At 38.7% G+C, this 24,889-nt stretch overlaps 2 protein-coding genes across 5 annotated transcripts in view; one reads left to right on the forward strand and one right to left on the reverse strand.

Moving 5' to 3' along the window:
• On the forward strand, nucleotides 1-15,199 carry tspan33b (tetraspanin 33b). The gene is made up of 8 exons (XM_040133429.1): nucleotides 1-96; nucleotides 4,273-4,330; nucleotides 4,806-4,933; nucleotides 5,112-5,186; nucleotides 8,337-8,432; nucleotides 8,841-8,969; nucleotides 13,555-13,716; nucleotides 15,131-15,199. The coding sequence occupies exons 1-8, from the start codon at nucleotides 1-3 to the stop codon at nucleotides 15,197-15,199; spliced, it is 813 nt and encodes a 270-aa protein (XP_039989363.1).
• The window catches only part of ttc38 (tetratricopeptide repeat domain 38), a 13,223-nt gene continuing 3,303 nt past the window's right edge, over nucleotides 14,970-24,889 (reverse strand). For all 4 annotated transcript variants that reach the window (XM_040133427.1, XM_040133428.1, XM_040133424.1 and 1 more), the window contains 10 exons: nucleotides 23,284-23,457; nucleotides 21,584-21,659; nucleotides 21,077-21,196; nucleotides 20,889-20,948; nucleotides 20,607-20,645; nucleotides 19,959-20,040; nucleotides 19,357-19,522; nucleotides 16,882-17,041; nucleotides 16,379-16,452; nucleotides 14,970-15,996 (listed from right to left, as the gene is read on the reverse strand). In XM_040133427.1, coding sequence (XP_039989361.1) covers nucleotides 15,909-15,996; nucleotides 16,379-16,452; nucleotides 16,882-17,041; nucleotides 19,357-19,522; nucleotides 19,959-20,040; nucleotides 20,607-20,645; nucleotides 20,889-20,948; nucleotides 21,077-21,196; nucleotides 21,584-21,659; nucleotides 23,284-23,457 — 1,039 coding nt within the window. In that variant the 3' untranslated portion in view covers nucleotides 14,970-15,908. The remainder of the gene's footprint in view (nucleotides 15,997-16,378; nucleotides 16,453-16,881; nucleotides 17,042-19,356; nucleotides 19,523-19,958; nucleotides 20,041-20,606; nucleotides 20,646-20,888; nucleotides 20,949-21,076; nucleotides 21,197-21,583; nucleotides 21,660-23,283; nucleotides 23,458-24,889) is intronic.

The following is a 24,889-nucleotide window of genomic DNA, read 5'->3' on the forward strand; positions in this document are numbered from 1 at the left end:
ATGGACAGGAAACTGAATCTGAACCGAGCTGAGACGTTCTCCTTCGTCAACCCCTGGATCAGATATTTTCTCTTCTTTTTCAGCTTCTTATTTTGGGTGAGTAGAGAGTTACACTGTTAAATGATTTTTCTTCCAGTAGTACAGGCCGGTACTAACAAAAGGATAGCTGTTATGCTGTGCTGGGACACCAGATATTTTTTGGTTTATTTATTTGTTGTAGCTTTCCAAAAGTCAGATCTGCTAGGAAAGGAAGCAAAACCAAAAAAAGAAAAAGAAAAAAGATTATAAATAATAAATAAGGAAAAGTAATTCAGACAGTATCCAGAGCTACATACAGCAGGGGCACCCAACCTCCCTACGGCTACCTATTCTAAATTTTCTATAGTTACATATCTGAACACATGTCTGAACACTCAGACTGCCCATACATCACTGTAGTGAATGCTGAGTGGTGCATTCTTATAAAATTGGTTGAGTTCCTAATCACGCTGAACTATAAAACACATGGTAACCGTGCAAGCCTGCTGCTGTATCTGAATGTTTCTATATATTTTCTGTCAAAAACTATTACTTGTAAGCCATTGTTGGATGTATTGTTGGCTGCATTAGTAACTGCACAAATTTGGAGTCCATATTATATACAGTACTGATTCCCAACCAAGGGTACTTGTACTTCAGGGGGTACTTCTGCTGTTGCCAAGGGGTATTTCGAAAGATTGTGCAGTAGTTAAACTAGCTTGATAAAATTATATTTTAAAAAAAAATGCTCATCGTAACACCATTGGGAGTGTATGAAGGCAATTGTAGTAGCTGCTGGCAATTTTTTTTATATCAAAGGTCAATAAAAATAGTTGGCTAAAAGTAATGGATAAATTATTGAAAGAGTTAGTCAAAAGTAATGGATAAATGGGTAAATCACATGGCAAAAAGTAATCTATACATTATTGAAATGCATAGCTAAAGTAATGTTTAAATTATGATATTCAAGTGGATGGATAAATGCTTTAAACAGATGGCTAAGAGTAATTGATAAACAGCTGAAATAGCTAAAAGCAAAAGTTATGTATAAAAGGTGAAAATGTATCCAACACTTTAAGCGAACAATTAATAGTTAGCTAAAAATGATGGCTAAATGGTTAAAGAATTAAACTTGTCACTGCAAGTGGTGGTAGTAGGAATGTGACCAGCCCAGCCTAAACACTGATAGTTTGAAACATTATTGCATCGTCAATATCCACTTTTAGATAATGAATTGTGTCAAATAACATCCAGTTTAAACTCAATTCAAATGAAAACTTTTGGACCATGACAGGTGGAGAAGGGGTCATCTGACAGAGCTATGGGGGGTACAAGAGGCAAAAAAAGACCGATACAGGCTACAGTGTCAACCAAGGGTACAACGTCTCAAACTATAAAAGCCCAACTGCCGGTCGTTAGTGTAAGTAAGAGGCCAGGAGACAACTGGGACTGTTAGAGAAAGAGATATGAAAAGGTATACGAGACACTCTGATGCAGCCATTAAACATTCAGTCTGGTTCCTTGCCCCTCATCAGCTTTTACTTTAACACACAAACACACATAGAGATAAGACTCTCCCTGACTCTCTCACTTTTCTACCACATAACTACTTTGAGGACACAGATCACATCTGTAGCGCTACCAGACTCATACATCTCTATCATATCCCTGTTCATCCAATCCTACACAGCAAGGTGGCAAACGCTGCACCGCACTCTGACTGTGTTTACAGCCAATCAGCAATAAATGCATCCCCAAAAGCCACACAGCTCGGTCGGTGTTGACTTTGTTTATCAGACACAGGCTCAGAAGTGAACACTGCAGCCCTAATCCATCAGGCCTTTGTCCCCACGTCCCCACAACTCAGTTCAGCTGGCTTTCACGTCCGCACACAAGCCGCAGGGAGAAGCCTGATTCATCCCTTTGAAAAGCCTGAAAACAGAGCTAGAATACATTCACTGTGTGCGCGTGTCTCCTGTTGCAAATGCACACTGCCACCCGTATTCACATAAGCTCACAAAGTGGCTACTGACAATGGAGCTCACAAACTCCCACATAACAGACAATATATCTTAAAAAAAAAAAAAAAAAAAAAAAAGACTTAACTGTGCTTTAAAAAATGTTAAACACAGTGCAGTTCCAAAAAAACATGACCATCACAAATGTCTTGTATTTTTACAGCTACTATCTTGTTAAGGCAAATTATTGATTCAAAAATGTCCAAGTAAAAAATTACTTCTCCAGAACCCATAAAATATAAAGTGGTCATATAAAAAATACACCTCTTAAAAAGTAAATTATGCCATCGACCATGGATCCTCATGGCCTCGAGAGATCAAATAAAGGCTTTCTCAGACAGAAACAAAACAAATCCAGGTTTATACAGGCTGAACAAATGCATTCTGTATACACACAGGCATATACACACACACACACACACACACACAATTAGTAATCAGAGGAGGAGAATGTCTGGGAATCTGGAGGCTTCAAAATGAAAGCCAAGCCATGCAGATTGTTATCCAAGGTGAGAAATACAATCAAGCAAAGGACGGAAATTAGCGTTGACATTGCAATCAACATGAAGCTCTCATTCCACCTATTTTCCTGCGTCTTCACTGTCTTATTCTGTAGCTTCTGTTAAGGTGAACTCACATCCTCAGCAGCTTTACAACACGTTCCGTTCGCAAGCAATACCATTGCTTACTGTACTTACAGCACACACACAGCCGTCTGTGCCTGAATGTTGTCACTGTTTTGAGACCTCATTAAAAGTAGGTAGTCTTCCCTTCATCCACATGCACAGTGTGGGCTGCCAAAGTCTCTTTTGTGTTCAATATTTTAGACAGGAGGAGCTTTTTTTGTTTGTTTTTTTTTAAGAAAAGCACAGAGCAGAAACATCAACACCCTAAACTCCTCACACACACACATACACACACACCACCTCGTGCCTCTCTGAGATTCTTCCTTTTGTGTCCCATTGTCTCTGCTGCTGTAGTTCATCACACTAAAGAAAAAAATAATTATCTATAGTCCACCTACAACTGTTAAAATACAAAACACTGCTCAGCAAAGCTTGGGTGGATTGAAATCTTGATTTTCTAGGTTCTACTCAACAGAGAGATTCAAACAGACAATACTCTAATGTAAAAACTGAAGAAAAAAGTTTTGAATTCTGAAGGTTCTGCTTTAAAACCACAGATCGTCAGAAAAACAAATACTCTTCTTCAGTGTTCCACACTAACGCCCTCCACATTCAGATGATTAAAGCTGAGATCCATATGTCTTGCTATTTTTTTCCCGCTGACATCCATCTGTCTGTTTCTCATAAACGCATACACCAACACGTTTACCATGGCTGCAGGTGCTCTGCATACTCAGCACCTGAGGCAAGACTCATCATTGCTAATCTGATCACACCTGTCCCGGTTGCCAGTGCAAATAACGTCTGTTCAGAAACAGAGCCAGCACACTGGAAGCAACATATTTTCCACTCAACAAGTTTTCCATAGCAAAATAAGGACCAAATCCAGAAGAACTAAACATTAATAACAGGTGCATTTGCTAGGTTTTGCAATGGCTTATTAAGAAATAGCTGGATGTGGTTTTCTTATGGATCCGAGATTCCTACCCAAACTTTTAAGGAATACCCTCCTTTGTGTTGTCGAGAGTTAGCTGAAAAGTTTGATACCAGTCCTCAGTCCGTCCGTTAAATATGAAGCTGGAGCCGGGAGAGAGTTAGCATAGGTTAGCATAAAGAGGCAGGGAGAAGAAAAAAAAAAAAAAAGAAAAAAAAAAGTTACACTTTTTGTTTAAACACTTTAAACAGGACATAATGTAAATTTTTTTAGCTTCAGAGGTGCTGGAAGGCAAATTTTTAACCTTTGGACAGAGCAATGCTGGCTTCCCCCTGCATCTCTATGCTAACCTAAGCTTATCATGTCCTGGCTGCCTGCTTCATATTGTTAATGGACAGACATGAGAGTGGAATTGATCTTCTCATATGATTCTAGGTAGGAAAGGGCATAAGCGCATTTTTCAAAATGTCAAACTATGCATTTGACCATACCACATCTTTGCCTGTGTCACTTTTGAATTACGTGAAGTTGAGTTTTCTACGCAGAATGTAAGGTGCAATCACATGTGAAGAAACCATTAGAAAAAAAAGAAATCACAAGAAATCTGCTCAATGTGCTATTTGAGTAAGGTCCTGGCTAAATCTATTTGAAAAAATAACTTCTTTCTTTTTCCCAGGTTTTCTCCTTGTTGATTGTTGCAATTGGGGTATACGCTAAAGTCCAGAAAGCTACAGGTACATACATAAAACACTTTTTCCATATTCAGGTATATACAGAGAGAAATTGTCTATTATACTGTGTTACAACTATAGTGGATTTTTTTTTTTTAAATCATTTTTAAAATATGTCCATTTAACTCCAGGTTTTTGGAGTGTTTGCAGTGACACTTGGCCTTTTGTATTTGCACCCCTGTTGAGCTACCCCTACATGAAGCAATTGCATGTCATGTTTAGTAGGTCGGCCAGTAATGAAGTATACAGTAGATGGACAACAAAAAGGATTAATATGGGCTCATCCCACTGATTACTCCTCTATATTCTGTATAATCCACAACAGAAGAGCAGTGTAAAAGAACTAATTATTTTAAATAAAAAGGTTAAAAATTAGGGTAGAAAGCATAGAAATAAATACAGGGAGGAAAGGAAGTACAGGCAGGAATAGAGGATAGACATCTAAACAGAGGCTGTTATGTTCCTGTCTTTCTGCCAGACACAGTGCGGGACACCTTCCTGATCGACCCAGCTGTCATCCTAATTGTGGTGGGGGTGGTCATGTTCTTCATCACTTTCTGTGGCTGCATTGGAGCCCTCCGAGAGAACATTCGCCTCCTAAAGACAGTAATAGACATAGTAGACACATTACTAATACTGGTGCTGTGTTTTGCTTCCAATGTGGTAGCTCAAATTACATTTAATCCAAAGCCGATTCTTACATTTTACGTGTAAGAACAAATCAGACAGTCAGCTTTGATTCTGCCTTAGACTGTTTTCATATGTGTGTCTTTTCTGTCTGTAGTTTTCTTTCAGCCTGACACTGGTCTTCCTCACTCAGCTGGCCATAGCAATTCTGGGTTTCTTCTACTCTGATCAGGTATCTGCCTCTTCACTGAAAATTCTGTGCAGTAGTTTAGATATTATATAATAAAAAGTTACTGCAAGGTCCCATTTGGTTTCTCCAGTTGTCTTCCACAGTGACACCACCGTCAACCAGGAATGTTTTTGGGCATTCTGTCCATTTGTAACCTAGAGTGCATAAAACTTAATGAGAAATGGCATCTGAACCACAGATGGGACCGCTGAGCACACAGGGGGGAATGTCTTGTCAATGTCAGAGCCACGCAGCATACGCATAAAAAAAAAAACAACAACACATAAACACCAGTACTATAGCCGACACTTTTGTTTGTGATGTTGCCTATAAGCCCCACAAATGTATGTTTCAGGTTTGTTTTGTAGAAAGCCAGAAATGAGAGGAAACATTCCTAATTCTCTCTCTACGACAAAACTGACTTGACTGGAAAATACTTAGTTCTAGTTCACTACAACAGCAATAGTGTAGTCAAAGACCAAGCAGGAAACACAAACTGTCAGATGATCAGACAGTTTTTAAACAAAGCTCCTGGTAAGCCAGACTTATTTGTTAGAGAAAATTACGGCAAAGTATAAAATTATTACCTACACTGTCCATTGTTAACATCAATCACAGATCACACACCAACCTTCTGGTTCAACTTTGAACTACTGTACTTGCCGTAGCTGTGCATGCACATAGTTGTCCTCCAATATTTTTTCCACTTTTTGGGTGTGCACATTTCTTGGCTTTACCTCCAAAGAAAAACAGTTTATATGACGATTCTGTGAGTACTAAATACATTTCGCAGCTTTGTGACCATAGGTATGGACAAAGCTATGATAATAACACACAAGTTGTGAGAAGACAGAATTGATTCTGAACCTTTTTTCTTTTTTGCATGTGACTGATGAATACAGGCAGTTACCTTCAGGTTGCATGCATTTTACTCTGTCTCAATTCCATACACGTACTGAGTAGTAACTCTAAGCAGCTTTCGAGCATGTAGTGTGTTTATACTGGGAAAGTGACAGAACACTGTAGCTGCAAAAAAAATTAAACAAAATTGCACCAACTGAAATATGCCAAAAAAGTAAATGTTCAGAAAGACTTTTGTTTGGTCTATATAATATATAGTATAATTTGCAGCAAAATTATAACAGTTGATGCACACAATGCAATGTATTGACTCAAGCCCGATGGAACATGAACTGTAACTTTTCCTGTTGGTATAAAACAGTAAAAGTGTGTTGATTTCTTGTATACCAACTGCATTAACAGTACACTATAGAGATAAGTAAATATACCTATCATCTGAACAAATTTCAGAAGCTTTAAGAGGTACAATTATATAGTATTTAACAAGAAAAAGAAAGTTTAGAGAGGGTACAAAGAATAAACATCATTTTGATAACAAATCTTTTTTTTTTTTTTTTTTTCATTTTGTAATAACTTCTGGGGGTACAGATCCCTAGGTTAGGGTCCTACTGATTACAAATGGCCGTGTCTGGCTGAGAACAGGTAACCAATTCAGTGACTGCATAAATGTATATGTATGTTATGCATGCCTCTGTATCCATCTGAGCCCTGTATGTGACCGCAGTGACTGATTTAGAGGCTACGGGAGAAGGGAAGAATCCCCCTTCTAGCATCCGTTTATCTCCTACAGTAACATCACATCAGGGATCGACTGAGAACAAAAACACAACAGCCAACGGTGGCAACATTCCTTGACACTGGTGTCTAGTGGCAAGGCGTCTGGTGCCTGATGATACCTCTCCTCTCCCTTGTGTTGTCTGTCAGCACTCGGACTGCATGCTGTTAAACAGAGCAGTTTAACAACCCTCCCAGCATCCTTCCTCGCTAAATGATTCAAATGCTTCGGCACTTCAAAGTGGAACCAAATGTTCCATTTCAGCAGATCCCTTGAAGGAGACTTTGCCGCTAATGACATGTGGAGGTGTGACGGTGGGCGCCGAGGCCCTCGAGCATTCTATACCAAGTGGAAAACAGAAACAGAGGGAGGGATGGGATGAGAGTAGGGGGAACACTGTAAAAATCCTAACAAAATTTAGTAAAACTACTTAAGGATAAAAATTTGGGGCTATTTTGATACAGCTCACAGTATTTATCAACAGAACCTGTTTTAACATGGGCTGTAATACGAACAGAAAGCTTTCAGCAAACTGCTAACAGAAGTTCATTTCAGGCTTAATAAAATTTTAAATTTCAGCTGCTTATTAGCATACAGTGCTCCTATTAGCATATATTACATCTGAACTCAGTCTGTATAACCATGGCCCTCCTTGTTTTCAGAATTCTTAAAGGATGGAGATTTGCATTAAATACCTTTTCAAAACTCTGTTTACATGTGAAAATTGAAAATCTAAATATTAACAAAGCAGGAGCTACATAGTACCTTGAAAAGGAATATACTATCATGAACAATGAAAGCAAACAAAATTAAGTAGCACAGTTTTAATATTTGAATCAACCACTTAGTCTGAAATCCATGATACAAATTATTCAATCAAGTCAATGTATTTTATTTATATTTCACCTGGGTTTTGTTTATTCAGCTTGAGTGGAGCCGATGAAAATGACCACATTATAATAACAAATGTGTAAGTTCAAGCAATTATCCTCTGCAGCTGAAATAGCGAAAAGCTGCGCATGTGCACTATGTTTGGTATGCATCGTGTGCATTCATCTCAAAGGCATGAAAGGTTTAATTCTCATTATCTCACACTCCTGAAGCCATCATACTGCAGCTGGAATTCCTGCTCCCCTCCTGACTTGTCAAGATACATCCCACATGATGCTCATACAATGCAAACGAGAGGATGTTATGCATCCCCTTTAGACATCTATTGTTATTTATATTCATTTTAATATGTACAGATACACAAGTATAGAATATTCAATGAAGGCACTTTGCATTTTAGAGATGCAGCTCAAGTAATTAACTGAGCCACAGAACCTGAGAGGTTTCACCATGTCACTGAGCACCTTAGCTGCCTGGTTATAAAGACATTTGTAGATACGTTCAACTCTGGCCATTTTAATGAAGTTATAAATACTAAGAAGATTTTTTCTTTTGGATATGGAAAAGTTGATGTTATAAAACTATTATTCAGTGAATTAACCCCCCTCCCATATTCTGTCTCCTAGACTCGGGATGCTTTGGGAAAGTTTGTGAAGAAAGCCATTGTGCACTATAGGGATGATCTGGATCTGCAGAACCTGATGGATTACATCCAGAAAGAGGTGCTCCGGCCAATTCCACTTGGCTATAGTGGATGTGCTTGTGTCTGTAGATATCCCCATCACAAAAGTCTTCAAACTGATCACAGCTAGTAGTTTATTGAATAAGTCTTAGCACTAAATCAAGAAACCACAGCCAGTGACCACAGAGCTATATGTCTTATGTTTGTTGTTTTGGCCTTGGTGAGGGTTTTTCCACATGAGAGTCTACATGTAAACAGTTCTTGTACTCTGAACCACCTCATGGGATATTCCTCTTCCGTCTGCACACACTGGCACACTTGTGAGCCTGGATTTTCCCATGGAAGAAGCCCAGACTAGCAGGATGTACAGGGCAGTGCAAGACCATATTTCTAAATATGTACCTGTACTGTGTTCTCCTCTCTCTCTCTTTCTCTTGCCTTCATTCAGTTCAAGTGCTGTGGGTGGAACAACTACACAGACTGGTCTTGGAACCTGTACTTTAATTGTACACATAAGAACCCAAGCTCCGAGCGCTGTTCTGTACCTTACTCCTGCTGCACTCCTGTTCCTGGAGAGGTTTGTTTTGTTTTTTATAAAAAAACTTTGTTGAATGCCAGTTAGCAACATTTTTTAGCTACAAAAAGAGGTTTCAGAGTAATGTGAGGCAGCAAATTGCAAGTGCACTGTGCAAAAACCTGTAGATTTATCAGCCAGCAAAGACATAAAATGTCATTGATGTAACATCTGAAACCAGGCCCAGCCAATACAATCCAGCTGCAAAGCTGCAATGCCAGCAATTTCAGACGTAAGTTCTGGACCTGGAAGGAGAATTTAACCTTCACCATCTACAGGCAAGAGAGGTAACAACAGCAACAGTTCAAAACTTACATGATACCGAATCTCTGAGTAACAGAGGTGAAATGTTTCTCTCTTGCAATGAAAGAGAACTGCAAATGTAGATATCCTGATGTGCATCATCTAAAAGCAAAGAAAGTAATAGCTTCTGAACAGATATAACACCTGCAATTTTAACAGGCAATGAGTGTTAGTCTGGTCCCAGACCTCTGCACTGCTGCCCACATCTCAGATTTGTTTAGCAATTCAAATAGGTCTGGTGTTGTGCCCGTTGATGCATGTTACTCCAAGTTAGAGAAGCAAACATCGTCTTCCTACATAGCTGGCTAGCTACCTAGCCACATGAATAAAATGAAAAATAGAATAGAGAAATGGTAGCAACTCTGGATGAGATCAACACAGCTACACATGCCAATGTCAGTCCACTAGATTCTGTGACAACTCTCGAATCAATACATTTACTTTGATAAATGTGATAAATGTTAAGTTAACTGCTCCTCACAACCACTATCGCAGCTCCCATGTTGACTGAAAATGATCCCGGCAAGATTGATACATCACTCTCTACTGATTGGTTCGGGTAAACCGAAACAAAATAACCCTCCCTACCAATCAGAAATTTGATAACATGAAAACAATATCAGCCAGAATGAATGAAGTGAAACAAAAATGGCAATCTCCATTTCCTGATTATCAAGCTAAATGACAGATAAATAACAGCAGTTTATTTCTATGCTGATGTGTTACAACTCCCCACCCTGCACACACCAATTGACTACCATAAATTAGAAGAGATGCAAGAGCACAAATATTCTAAAAGCATTAGAATCCAAATGATCTACTGTATACAACATACCAGACAGTAAGTGGTCTGTGGATGGTGAGATGTAGCCAGAGTTTGAGCAAGTGATAAACAGTATTTGAATTATTTTGATTTTAGATGAGTAAACAAGTATCAAAAACTGCAGAAGGTGTTTATTTCTTTGCCTGGAAGCAATATCAGCATGTCTACATCTGCAGGAACAACCTGCTGCTGGTATTACTTTCCATTCCTCTGGGTGAGGCAGGCTGTTGCACATAGAACTGGTCTGATAATAACAAACCAGTTTCTGAATTATGAAGAATCTGCAGATTGCATGAATGAGTGGTGTGTGACTTTGAGTGTCTTATTAAGTCAGGAGCCAGCTCCATGAGGTGGATTTCAATCTAAAAAAAAGTTCAGAATGATATAATGGTCAAGGAAAAAATCTCCAAACTCAAGCCAGACAAACTGCATCAACAAAGACTGACAGTTGTCACATGATCTAGCTAACCAACGGGGACATAATTGACCTATCCAGAATATATAGAGTGTTGATATGCTATCTGTCATGCAGCCAACAGAAATATCACCAACCTTTACAGCGATGGTGGTTACCTGCTTCAAAATTGAAAGTCTTCTTTCATAAAGGTTTTATAATATTTTGTCTACCCAGAATCAACATACAAAGCTGCCTGCACATGCATAAACTAGAAGGGTTTTCAGAGATAGCAGACCTCTGGTAAGACCAATGTCAAACGACATACACAGACTTAGGAGAAAAAAATTCAAATTCATAGTAAATGATTCAGATCTGCCCCCAAATTCAATGGATTCTTCCCTGGCCCATGACCCATCACTCGACCAAGTTCATTGAAAAACAATTCAGTACTTTTTGTGTAATCCTACTGACAAATAAACAAACAAACAGACATGGGTGAAAACATAACCTCGGAGGTAAAAGTGAAATGTGTGCAGATAAGGATGCATGCTAACACACAACCTGTATATACAGTTAGGTACACAGGTATTTGGACATTGCTAAAATTTTCGTAAAATTGCCTCTGTACAGCACCACAATGGATTTGAAATGAAGCCATCAAGATGTGACTGAAGTGTAGACTTTCAGCTTTAATTCAAGGGGTTTAACAAAAATATTGCATTAACCGTTTAGAAATCACAGCCATTTCTATAAATAGTCCCTCCATTTTAAGAGGTAAACGAAATTGGACTAACCTTTTCCAGGCCTTTACTGCAGCCGCCTTCAGTTGCTGCTTCTTTGTGGGTCTTTCTGCCCTCAATTTGGTCTTCACTAAGTAAATAGCATGCTCACTTGAGTTGAGGTCAGGTGACTTACTTGGTCATTGAAGAATATTCAATTTCTTTGCCTTAATAAGCTCTTGGGTTGCTTTCACAGTATGTTTTGGGTCACTGTACTGTGAAGCACTGTCTTATCAGTTTTGCAGCATTTAGCTGAATCTGAGCAGACAGTATAGCCCTACAAAATTTAGGTTACCCCTGGTCAAAATTTCTGTTACTGTCAATAGCTAAGCAAGTAAAAGATGGAATGATTTCGAAAAGGCATGAAATTAAAGATGACACATTTCTTTAATATGTTAAATGCCACTGGCTGCAGCACAAGCCTCAGACCTCAACTTGACCTCCAATGTTTCTGTTGACTGCCATTTCTTAATTACATTAAGAACTAAGGAAATGGCTACCTGAAAACACTTTACTCTCTTCTTATAGCCTTCTCCTGCTTTGAGGGCATCAATTATTTTAATTTTGCAGAGTGCTAGGGAGCTGCTTAGAGGAGCCCATGACTGCTGATTGTTGGGACAAGGATTGGGGAGTCAGAGTATTTATAAAGCTTTGAAATTTGCATCACTGGGTCTTTCCTAACAATGACTGTGAATAAGCTGTAGCCCTAACAAGCTAATTAAGGACTGAGACCTTGGTGAAAGTTATCTGAGAGGGGTGCCCGAACTTTTGTATGGTGCTCCTTTACTTTTTTTCATTCTGAACTTGTACAAAACAAAAACAATACACTAATCTTGCTTAAAATGTTGAAACGAATGTTTCACCTTTAACTTTATGCCTTTTAGAGATCAGTTCATCTTCTACTCACTTAACTATTCACAGTAACAGAAATTTAGACCAGAGGTTCCCAAACTTTTTCTTTCCACTGTATACACTTCAAAATTCATCCTGCTACTTTTATCAACAGTCACATCATCAATAAACACCAGTGATCCACTTCCATTGCCAGCCATACATGCCCATACTATAACACTGCCTCCACCATGTTTGACAGATGATGTTTTATGCTTTGGATCACAAACCGTTCCTATCCTTCTCTATACTCTTCCCTTCCCATCATACTGTTACAAGTTAATCTTGGTTTCAGCTGTAAAAAAAGAATCTGGTTCCAGAACTGGACAGGTTTTTTTTTAGATGTTTTCTGGCAAAGTCTAATCTGGCCTTTCTGTTCATGAGTTGTTACCAGTGGTTTGCACTTTTGCACCTTGTGGTAAATCCTCTGTTTTTCATTAATGAAAGCATCTCGATTGTAGACAATGATACGCCTGCCTCCAGGAGAGTGTTCTTGACCTGGCTCGATGTTGTGAAGGGTTTTTCTTCATCAAGGAAAGAATTCCGCGATCATCCACTTTAGTTGTCTTCTGTGGTCTTCCAAGTGTTGATGTGCCTCTGAAAATAAGGGACTATGTATAAAAATGGCTGTAATCCCTAAATGGTTCATGTGATATTTTTGTTAAACCCCTTGAATTAAATCTGAAAGTCTATACTTCAATCACATCTTGATGGCTTTGTTTAAAATCCATGGTGGTGCTGTATAAAGGAAAAACTGCAAAAACTGTATCACTGTCCAAATACTTATGTACCTAACTGTATGTAAATAGTGTACTCATATTCCCACTCACACAGGCACATACAAAATGCCCTTACCCTAACCCTCTGTGCAGACACACAGCAGCACAGCTTGCAAGCCACCTCTGACAATTTGTTCTAGTCTTTGTGAAGACAGAAGACTAAAGAGTCCATGCAGATCCATCATACTAATATTGATTATACATCATGTTACCCAGAAAACAGGTCACAGCAACCCTTTTGTACATGGGTGAAAAAAAAAGAAGAAAAAAAAAATCAATTAATTAAACACTATTACAGCTGATGCAGTACTGCAACCTGCTGTTCATGGCCTGCAACTGCATGGCTACCTCAGGGACTGAGGATGTGGTTGTAACGCTCTTGTCGTTTCCTTTCTTTGATTCAAAATCTCAATTGTTGTTAGCAGGCTTCTATAATCCTGTCCCTCAGCTGTTATAATAGTTAATATCTTTGGTAAAGCAAAATAACAAGAGATGTGAAAGAGTAGCCTGGGAGTGTGTCCTCTGAAAGTGTTTCCAGCATATCAGGTTTATGTGGTAATCAGGGTAATCTTTAAAACTCTCACATTCTCTGTTTCTCTGTCTATCTGTCACACAGGCAGTGATTAACACTATGTGTGGTTTTGGGGTTCAAACCCAGAACTACCTGGAGGCAAACAAGTCAATCTACCCAGTAGGTTGTGCGGACAGGGCCGTGCTGTGGATCGAGTCTCATCTGTTGCTAGTTGGGGCTCTCACCCTGGGACTAGCCTTGCCTCAGGTAACCAGCACACATGCACTCACTTAATGCAAGCTGTGCAATAACTGGCAACAGTCCTTTGCCACTGGTAACCTCAGACAATTCTGGTTAGAGATGACTCTAATCTTGTCTTAAATAAGTTCTCTCACAACCACAAGTCAATAAAGGCATCAACTGGAGGCGTACCAGACTGAGTGTAGAGCAATCAACATATTGATGTTTCCTGAGGCAGGTTTGCATGGTGCATTTGGACCCAGCTGCAAAATAGTCTGGGTAGCACTTCAATCAATCAGGACCCTGCCCCTTTCCTTAACTAACACACACATATAAACATCGATTAGTGGGCTTCCAAAAACTTCCCTGCAAAAATTCAGATTGTCTGACATAGAATAACCCCATCCTCGTATACAAGGGGAAACAATCTAATAAAAAACTCATTCTAAAAGAAACCAACAGGGGGTAGGGTTAATGTGAGGCCTCTGGGATAGGACTGATTTAAAATGGAGGGTTACACCTAGACAGCAACAACTAGGCACAATGGGACAATGAAATTTTAACTTAACATTATTCATTTATTACACTGTTCTAGATCAAAAGCACAGGTTAATGTGCAACCGAGGTAGAAGTCTGCATGTGATAATGTTAGCTTATGTGTCTAAGAGGGGAGGATACTGATGATTCCCTCCTATTCACTGAGCACCGCTGCACAAACACACTTCAAATCCCAAAGCATTAAGTAACACTAATAACTCAAGTCAATATGTTAGATTGGCCCTGAAATTACATTAGCATTTATCAAGAGCTGTCTCTAAGTAATTAGACCACTTACTTATCAAAATGATTCAGGTACTGTCACATTGCATTCTCACACAGCATGTAGCTTTGTCACTGGATCTTTATTTTGATCTATCTCGCTCTCATATCTGCCTGATTGGGTCCCAAGTGATTCTACTGAGATGGAAGTATGTGAATTACCCATGAGTCCTGCCAAAACAATTGCATTAGTATTCCAGTTGCTTTGATGTGCAGTGAATCTGATGATGAAGTTCTTTTTTGTTTCACACATTCTTACTAAACATAATAACTAGATTTGTCTGCATAACTAGTCACATTTAAATCAAACTGTTAATTACTGAAAAGCTCAATTAAAAGCTGAGTTTGCCATCGAATGTGTGTTCTCGCTGTGAGAAACACTTTGTGATCAGTTCTATAGGAAGTGAGAGGTATAAAGGGTTATGATCCCGTAAATTATAAAACAATACAATCTTTTCAAATGACTTTATCCAAACAGTTTTATCTAATTTCGAAACATTTCCTCCCGGTGCCAGATGAGCATTGCGACACCCTTCCGAGGGACCTTGAGATGCACAGCACGGGCTGTACAGTTACCAAGAGTCTGTTTCTGTAATCTAAACTGGCTGCTGCTGTCCTCCAGATTGCAGGGATCGTGCTGTCCCAGATCCTGATCTCTCAGATCCAAGATGAGATTACCTCAGTGTTGTGAAAGTGGATCGACACAGGGGAAGAGGAGGGAAAAAACGAACTTACAGTACTCCACTCAGCTCCACTGACATGTGCAAGGACATCTTTTTTTTTACTGCTACTGTATATCTGCAATGTTTGAGTACATTTCCTATTCTTAACGTGCTGTTGCCCTCGGGCATACAAGTGTGGTGCACTTTATTGTGTTACTAAAATAGTCATTTACATGCAAAGTGCAAAGTGTATATTTATTGGTTTTGATAATGGTTTTTGTATTGATATTGACATGAAGATTTTATCTCTGAAGAAGTATTTATATTTAAATGTGATGTTTGCTAATAAAATTCAGAACAAGAAGAAAGTCACAGTCACCTACACTGATTAGAGGTATCAGTTTTGCTAAAAGAATAAACTCAGATAAAGCATGTGATTACGTATCATACTTTAAGGCTATTTATCATGCAAATTGGCAACCTGTGGTTAGCTCCTAACCTTGAGATATGTGCAAATTTGTTCACCTACAAAGCTTAACAGGTCAGCAATGTAAAAGGGCAATGAGCTTTACATTTAAAACTGTGCTGTATAAAAGGTTTCAGCTGTCTTTACAACAGTGCCCATTCCTGGAGGTTGTTTCCTAAGCAGTTTCCTGAGGCCAAACATCGGCAGACCAGATTATGATGTTAATTTGATGTTTTGTGCATGGGAGCTGCTCTGTGCACCTTGCAATCATTCTAGACATGAAGAGCCAGGGCGCTCTGCATCAGACGATCAGTAAGAGGAGAGTTTGGCCTCATGGCATCACGCTCCACCAGAAGACATCTGGGGGGATTCAGAAGAACACAAGATGGTACATAGAGATGAACATGGATTCAGAGAAACTACAAGCTGAGAGGCTAACCCTAATCAATAATGAAAGTGTAACATGCTGTACAGACAGGGGATGTCAGTTACGTAATGGGGGCATACAGCTTGTGTTCTGCATGCAAAAGGCAGCTAATGAAAACTGGAGTGGGCAGCAGCCCCACCTATACAGCATCATGATGAAATCCTGTGGTTCATATAGTGCAAGATCTTTCTTTTTTGTCCTGTATTCTGTCAGCAGATACTCACATAAAAACATGGATGGCAAAGATGCACAGAAATGAAATTGGAAAAAAACTGAAGTCCCTGTGTTTAGCCAGTAATCCCAGTTGTGCATTACCTTCCCAGTTTCTGGTGGTGCATACTCTCTGATTTCATGGCTGCATGAATAAGCAGTTGATTGAAGAGATCCCTCTGCAAACAACATTGGATAAACCCATTAGTAAGCACAAGACCAACACTGTTTACTGTTTCTACCCTTTTGTGTTATACTGTATGTAAACTGTTGCACCTTGGGGAACAGTTTTCTGAACACAAAAAACAGAAAATCCATCAACATCCATCACAGAGATTCATTATTCATACATTGGTGCGCTGTGCTCCTGAAAGGCTTTAGCTCTTATGCAGATTGTTTTTCACCTCTGGCCTATTTTCACAACAACAGGGATTTCTGTTTTACTCAAGAAGACACAATACAGTATGATCAACGATATCCAAAGAAAGTAAAGCCTCAAGGCTGAAAGCTTTTTAAAGATGCGTAAGAGGGCTACAGTTGGGTTTGGGCTTGATTTTGTTTCATTTTTCTTGTTTGCTTTGAGTTTACCACATTTCTGTGGACTTTACCTGAGCATCACTGCCACCTATATCTACCATGCGGTAGCGTAAAGGGTACAGGAGCTCCACAGTTCCACTGTAGTTGCCCTGGTCGTACTCCATCATAGCCTGACACATGGTTACACCTATAGTCCCAGCCAGCTGATGTTGCTGATTGTCCCCCGGCTCCCTGTGAATAAAAGTGGTTTAAAAAAAGAAGACATTTCTTGGTAAAGCTGGAGGGTTTAGAAAATAGTGTTCAGGAAGAATGTGTATTGGGTTATATGTTTGTGGAGGAATAAATCTTCGCAAGAATGAAATACTTATTTTTGTGCGAATGTAATACTTATTTTTGTACATCTGTATACACCTCACCAAACTGTTTACCCAAGATGGTATAGACACAAAGGGTGATATTTAATTAGGATTTGCATCACTTTTAAAGGCGCTAAAAAGTTAAACTGCTTTTGTACTTATTTGCTAAAAGACCATACAAAGGTTTTGTGTAGGTAAAATAATAGAAAAACAGCACACATGAAATTTGCATGTTTGGTCTCATGCAATTTGTATTTTAAGGCAGTTCAGTTTAAAATATGGGAGGATGGAATAACATTCAAACAAACAGCTGGTGCACCTGATTTATCACTGCTGACTAACCACTGCGGCAGAGGAAACTGCGTCTCAATTTTAACATCTAAGAAAAGATGTAAAATCTGCAGAAATGTTGTCAGACACACAAGGTGGGTGAGAGACTAACGGCAGGTCGAAACAGTGAGCGAGAGAAGCAGACAGAGCAAGACAGAGAGAGAGAAACAAAAACTAAAAACTGCATTTTAAAGTGACTTTACCTGAGCTCTCTACGACATCACAACACAAGACAGAGGTGCAGCAATCCAATAACCTGTTATTTTTCATGACAATACCTTTTGTTTCCTGCAGTGGCCTCCTGCTTGAATATATGAGGTTTTCCTGACTTTTAATGGCTCATGGCAACTCAAATCGAGTTTGAAGTAAGAGCTGGAAGGTTTTACCATAAATCTCGATCATGCATGTTTCCTATCTCACTGAATCACGGATTTTTGTCACACTGCTGGCAACATCAGGCTGTTCAACTAATATGTCCTCACATATAGCCTTCTTTTTGCAGAATGACTACATGCTTGCAGTTCAAAAAATGTTGTACAGACATGCAAAACACACATCAAAATAGTCAGGCATCACATCTTACTTAGCAGCACTTTATGCAAATCAGATGAGCTGTGGCTGGGCTCATTTACATCCGCAGTCTTAGTAAATACCCTGCTAAATGCAAAAAGACGCAAAATTTTGCTTCCCTGACAGTAACTTGCAAAAGGCTTAGTAAATATCCCCTAAAGTACCACACTGAATATATTTTTAACTAATAAAAATAATTTTGTGCGCAGCTCTTTCTGGAAATCATGCATTTGGTTTCTTATATTAAAGTATTTGTATGCATAGAGAATTTAAACACGCAGGACTGTCACAAACACAAAGGACTGGGGAGATTAAATGTAGGCCTTGCTAGTAGCTCCACTTCAACCACTACAAGGGTCAAACATTAGCGTCCTGTCATTTTTATAGAGGACATTTAATTAAATGAAAGCTATGAATGACGCTAATATGTAATGTCTTTCATCAAAAAAAACATTTTCACGTAAAATTATGAAAATCAACAAAATCTACAGAAAAGCTTCAGGTTGTTTTATTTGTACAGACTAACAAGGGTATTAAAGCATTACTCTACTGAACTCTGAAAGGCATGAATATCCAACTAGAATTCACTTCACTGTAAGGCCAGAGATTCCACACCATTATAAGGCTTTCTTAGATTAGCTAATACTTATAGTTACTGCCTCTGACTGTAAAATTACAGTAGGGCAAAATATGGATTATGTAAAACTGTGCAATCCTTCCAAATCAGGGTAATAAAAGTGACACAGTGTATGTGAGTGGTGGAATTACAAATGCAAAGCTTGAAGATGTCTGTAGCTTGTCTGATGATTCAAAGTAGAGCTGAGGAAAAAAAGATCTGTATCTTACTTCAGAATTGACTTTCAAGAGCTGCTTTCCCCCCAAAGGTGCATCATTCCCCAGCTCTCGTGACTTGAGTTACATTATGTAACAATAAAAAACATGAAAATCTAAAAGGACTGGTTTTAAATGGCAGCTTTTCTGTGGGTTGTGTGTCGGACAAAATGGAGAGCACAGGCTGTCCGTGGTTGGGATGCCAGAACACATTATAACCACAAACCTCCACAGAGGCAGCAGCTGCTGGTACAACATCTGCTACAGAGGGAAGGCCCTGGTCTCTGAGATGGACTGCAGCTCTAAATTCTCTTTCTGACTGCATCCGCTCCTCTAGCTCACCATCCTACGCTCAGCCTTGTTTCTGTCTCCGTTTTACATAAGGCCTGGGTGGCTCTTATGTAAGGCTGCCAGAGTGTTGAGGTGTGCAGTGAAAAGAAGAAATGGTGCGGAACTTACTTAGTCAATTCCTGGAGGCCCTCCAGCAGACGCTGAGAAGTCCTGCTCTCTTTAGCTCCCAGCGACACCATGAGGAAGTGGAGGTCATTAAATAAGGTCACATGATCGTCAGTGTGAGGCTGTGTTACCTGGAGCAGCTCTCGCCAACGATCCGTCACGCACACACCTGAGACATACACCAACACAAGGACACAAATATTGCTTGAAGGCTGCATAAAGGCTCCAAATTTATGAGAAAAAAATTTCTGAACAGTAAAAAAAAAAAAATTCTGAAATATCAGCCAGTCATTTAGTCTATGTTGAAGTTTGAATAGAGTAAAAAAAGGTGGTCAGAGGCTCTGGTAATTACGTCCGTTTTTCCAACACAGCACCTTAAATTTCAGATTAGTGAGGTATGATAACTGGGATTATGTCACCTCATTAACAGTTTCACTTGAGACCGTACCACCCTAATTATCTTAAATTAGATATAACAGTTTAGTAACATCCAAGATACCATGTGGAATAGACAGATGGGAAGATCAGAACTTCCTTCCCAATTTCCTCAATGCAACTTCCTTACTATGATGCTTTGTAAATTCCAATATTAACCCGCATCTTACCCTCCATTTCCAGTCTGCAGAGCATTGAACTGGCATCTACAGTGTCCAACATTGATCCTGTGGCTTTACAACGTCTGAATACCTTATGGAAACAGGACACATTTTCACTATTCACCTTGAACACCTAAGGATCTAACACATAACTTGCTCCACACAATGACATTTTTCAACAAAAAAAATTCTAAAAAAAAAAAAAAAAAGACGTTTATGTCTTGCTATGTTCCCCTGACATGAGCAGAAGCATTCATGAATATCAGCTAACTTGATTTAAGAATTTCTGTTGTGTTCAAACTTTTTGCAGTCCTGAGTAGCATTATGTATTGTTCCTGTAAAGTTACAGGACATCAAAGAGCTTTACTTTCAAACAGTCTCTCCTATTTTTAGAGTGAAAAAAAAAAAAAAAAAAAAAAAAATCAGCTTTGGAAGCTGACAATGAAATGGGCAGTGGGTTTCCTTTAATCCCACATCTTCACATGACTTCCATTTGTTCACATTTTCCCTCTTGACTCACAAGACGCATAACAAATTGCTTTTAGTCTGCATACCCTATGAATTGGTACACATCCCCTGTGTATTGGTAAGAACTCAGATTGTACTCAAACTGATATACCATTAGAGTTTCAATGCAAACACTCAATACAAACCAACCTGAGAATCGTATATTTGCAGAGCGGCTTCGTATTGCCCCTGTGGAAGAGGAAGAGGAAGAGGAAGAGGAAGGGAGACAGACGAATTTGAGTAACTTCAGACTTGAGAGATAAGCGAGGTTGATAGATTGTATTGAACAGATGTAAACACAAATTAATCTCCAAATATAATCAACTCCAGACTTAAAATGACCCAGGGGAAAGAATATCATAAATACAAGTTCCACCGACACTCCTACTGCCAACTACTCGCTTGACTGAGAAAACTCATTATAATCTTCACCTTCTCGATGAAGTATAGAGCCCAATGCCAATAGTTATGACTGGCCAGAACGTCAGATACCTGGAATTAAACAATGCATATTTCAAATATTTTTCCTGCGGCAATTTCAATTTTTAATTTAACGCAGTGGATTAGGTTGGTAAGATGTGATTCATCATTTAAAAAAAAACACTCCTAAGGAGTTGTACCTGCCAGTCTTTCTCTCTACCCTCCATGAACTTCAAGCCTTTGTCCACCTCTGCCCTCATCTCATAAACATGGGCTACAGAGTGGACAGACCAAGCATCATCTGGAGTCAGAGTGAGGCCCTGTACATGAGAATTTAACAGTTTGAATTAAGGAGAAAGAATACAGATGCAAAAAAATACTTTATTTGTTACACCAGGGTAAAATTACAATTCAAAAATAATGGCATGCTTAACTCTACGTTTCCATCTTTCGTTTTCTCTGGGATGTTCCTCAATCTTTTTTTCAAGTGAACCTCATGTCACTGCTACTTTGTAAGCACTGCACATTCAGCAGAGAAGAGTCAGGCTGCTGATGTTTGGATGAGCTGCTTATTATTGGTCTTCAACAGCAATTACTTGCTAAATTGAAGTGGACGCATTCAGCACAGGGCAAAGACTACCACCACCCAGGCCACAATAATGGCAACAGAGTGTACAACAAGACTATAATTGAGAAGAACATCTCACCTCCATGGCTACTTTCTCAGCCTGGTCATAGAAGCGAGTCTCCAGGAGACCAAAGGAATACAGGCCTTTCAGATAACTGAGCACAAATGCACAAAAAACACTCATTATAAAATACAGGAAGACAGAACATCTACTCACCAATTCAATTTATGATGGATTTATTAGGTTTTCCATAATAAAAAAGGAGAGACTGGTTTTGTGAACGCGCCTCAAGCAATAACAATGACACCTAAGGGTCATTGATGTGAGTGATTTGAAGTGACCCAAAATTGCTTTTAAAACATGGTCATTAGATTACTGTTAACTTTTGTGTGCCATCCCCAACTTTTCATCACGCTGATAACTACCTACACATTATTGCCATGTAGGAGTCTGGCCTTTTATTTTCACTGTGGTAATGTTTTGATAGTATACTTTGGATTTGTCTTCATAATAGACACAGCTTGAATACATCATTGTGATAAGGTATGAATGTTAGCATTAAATGTTAAAATATGAAGTGGAATTTCATGCTGTGTGGTATCTATATACTTCAAATATGTGTGGTCAAAAGAAGGATGTGGAAGAAAACAATAACTTGCTACTTAAAATTGTCAGCCATAAAGGACATGCATGATTGCAGGGTGAAGAGCCACCCACGTCACTGCACTAACAAGTATATTAGAATACACTTTACACTATCTGTGCTTGCATGACCTTGTTTGACTGTGATGATCCTTGTATTAACTGCATATTTTCTTACATTCTCATTATTTTTCTTTTTCTTATGTTTTTTTGCTCATCTGTAACTCCAAAATATTTATGCTACATACACCGCTCATATATAGATACATGGACAATTTTGTGCAGTTTACCGTGTTTTCATTAAATCTGCATATTAAATGAGCTACTCCTGAAAAACATGATTTTTGAAATGTGCAATAACTTTTTTTTTTGTGGGCAGCAGAAACAAGACATGAACATATCACCTTTTAAGTTGACATAGTAAACTTGTTAGCAAACGGTTGTCAATTGACATATCGAGCGGTTACTGTAATTCTCTGTAGATTCATCACTTCAAGCAACCCTGTTCACATCATCAATTGATACATTGTTATTAAAAAAACTGATTATAGCTTCTTTAAAGACACCTTTGATTTGTATCTCCTACAACAGTTTTGATGCTCCCAAGAAGGCTGATATTCTAAATTGTGTATAATTCTTTGTAGATGGGTGCAAAATGTGACTTTTTACCTGTTATACGTTAAGAAGTATCAAGGTTTAAAAACAATCCCATAGGCATTCATTGTATTTATATCTGAGCTATTGTATATAGTACAAAGTCTACTTTTAAAAATGTTCAGAATCACACTGTCATCGACTGAACATAACCTCATTATGATTACATCCACAGTTTATGAGTAACTACCTGCGGAGGCCCATTCAGTCTCGCAAAACTTGTACAGTAACTCAAAACAAATTGTAACATGCTCTATGTTGCCCACTGATTGATTGTACATACTATTAGTTCATCATCATGACGCATACAGCCAATTAGTTATATATTGTATGTATTAAAGCCTGATGCAGGTTTTTTTTTAAGGGCCCCATTCATTACCATTACATCTATAACTCAGCCAATACTTTGAGCTGATTGAGTTTTCATATGATTTTGAAGTTACCCAGATTGCTACTCTAGTAGTATATGCCGTTTTTTGTACCTGGACAGAGGTGTATGTGGTTTCCAGTGAGGCAGCACCCTGGCCACAGAGTCCCTCATTTGGGTTTGGGCACCCATGTAGAAATAGGCATCGTGGGCAAACTTGAGGGCCAGCATGTCAGTTGGGTGATCAACCAGAATGTCTTCCCATATATTACAGGCCTTGGGAAAATCTCTAAAAGAAACATGAGTCACTGTTAAAGACTGGCACACATCTGTGAAGTTATGAAGGACAACAGAACAAATGTACCATGAGAATCACATCAATAGACATCTTTGCTGAATGGAGGGAACTACAGGCCCTTGAAAACCATAAGTACCCTCCAAGACCATACGAGAAACAAACTGTCTTCTCAATATTACCATAAATCCTACTATACCCTGGGGAAATAAGACACTGCAGATAAAATACAAATATTACTTGCTAGATTGTAACTGAAATTTACAGAAGAGTCTTTTGCACACAATGTAGATGAGTGCTGTGGATCTGAAGCATGTGAGTGCATCCCATGAAATAAATACATACAAAGGAGAACTTGTTGATGAATGAATATCGCCTAATAGATAAAACACATTCTGTTGGCTAAAAAAGAAGTCATTCTTTCACAGTCAACCTATTTCCTTTGGCAAGGTAATAAACAAAACTCATCAGGTCTCTGTATAGACCTTATGTTAACTAACTGCAGTTTAGCCCTGACTTCAAAACAACAGTGAATCAGCGGAAAATTCTCTCTTTTGGACAGATTATTAAACAGTTTAATATAAGGGGTAAAATTAACTCAATAGCACACACCTTTTATAATAACCAATCTTGCTTGAAGTGATTTCATTAAATATAAATATAAAGCCACCATATGTATAATCTTTATGTGATTATAAAATCTTCTAAATGTTCACCAGACATAGTATTTGGTGTTCTGCCCAAAAGGTTCAATTTTTGCTTCATCAGACCAGATCATCTTTTTCCTCATGCTCTGAGTCTTTTAAATGCTGTATGCCGAGCTCCAAGAGGGCTGTCATGATTTTTACACAAAGTGGGTTCCATCTAGCTACTCTACCATAAATGGATGGAGTGCTACTGAGAAGGTCACCCGCTTTAGAAATGGTTTTATACCCTCGCCCTGATCTATATCTAGCCAGATTTTTAAACACAGAGGTCTAATGAGAGTTCCCTGGATTTCATGGCTTGGTTTTTGCCCTGGCATGCGGTGTGAATTGTGGGACCTTATATACAAAAGGAATGTGCCTTTCTAAACTATGTCCCATCAATTCCACAGGTGGACTCTAATCAAGTTCCAGATACATCGCAAGGAAAATTAAAGCAAACAGGTCACACCAATTTGGAGTGCCACAGCAAAGGGTTTGAATACTTTTATAAGTAAGAGATTTTAGTTTTTGATTTTTAATAAATTTACAAACAAATTCTAAAAACATGTTCACTTTTTCATTATGAGTTATTGAGTGTAGATTGATGGGCAAAAGTTGCAATTTTATCCATTTAAATTTAAATCTACAACACAATTAAGTTTGCAAAAAAAGAAAGGGTCTGAATACTTTCTGAAGCCACTTTAAGTAATAGTTTATTTTGCCAATTGTTTCCAGCACGA

This window comes from Xiphias gladius, chromosome 8 (assembly GCF_016859285.1).
Source record: "Xiphias gladius isolate SHS-SW01 ecotype Sanya breed wild chromosome 8, ASM1685928v1, whole genome shotgun sequence".
NCBI classification, from domain to species: Eukaryota; Metazoa; Chordata; class Actinopteri; order Istiophoriformes; family Xiphiidae; genus Xiphias; species Xiphias gladius.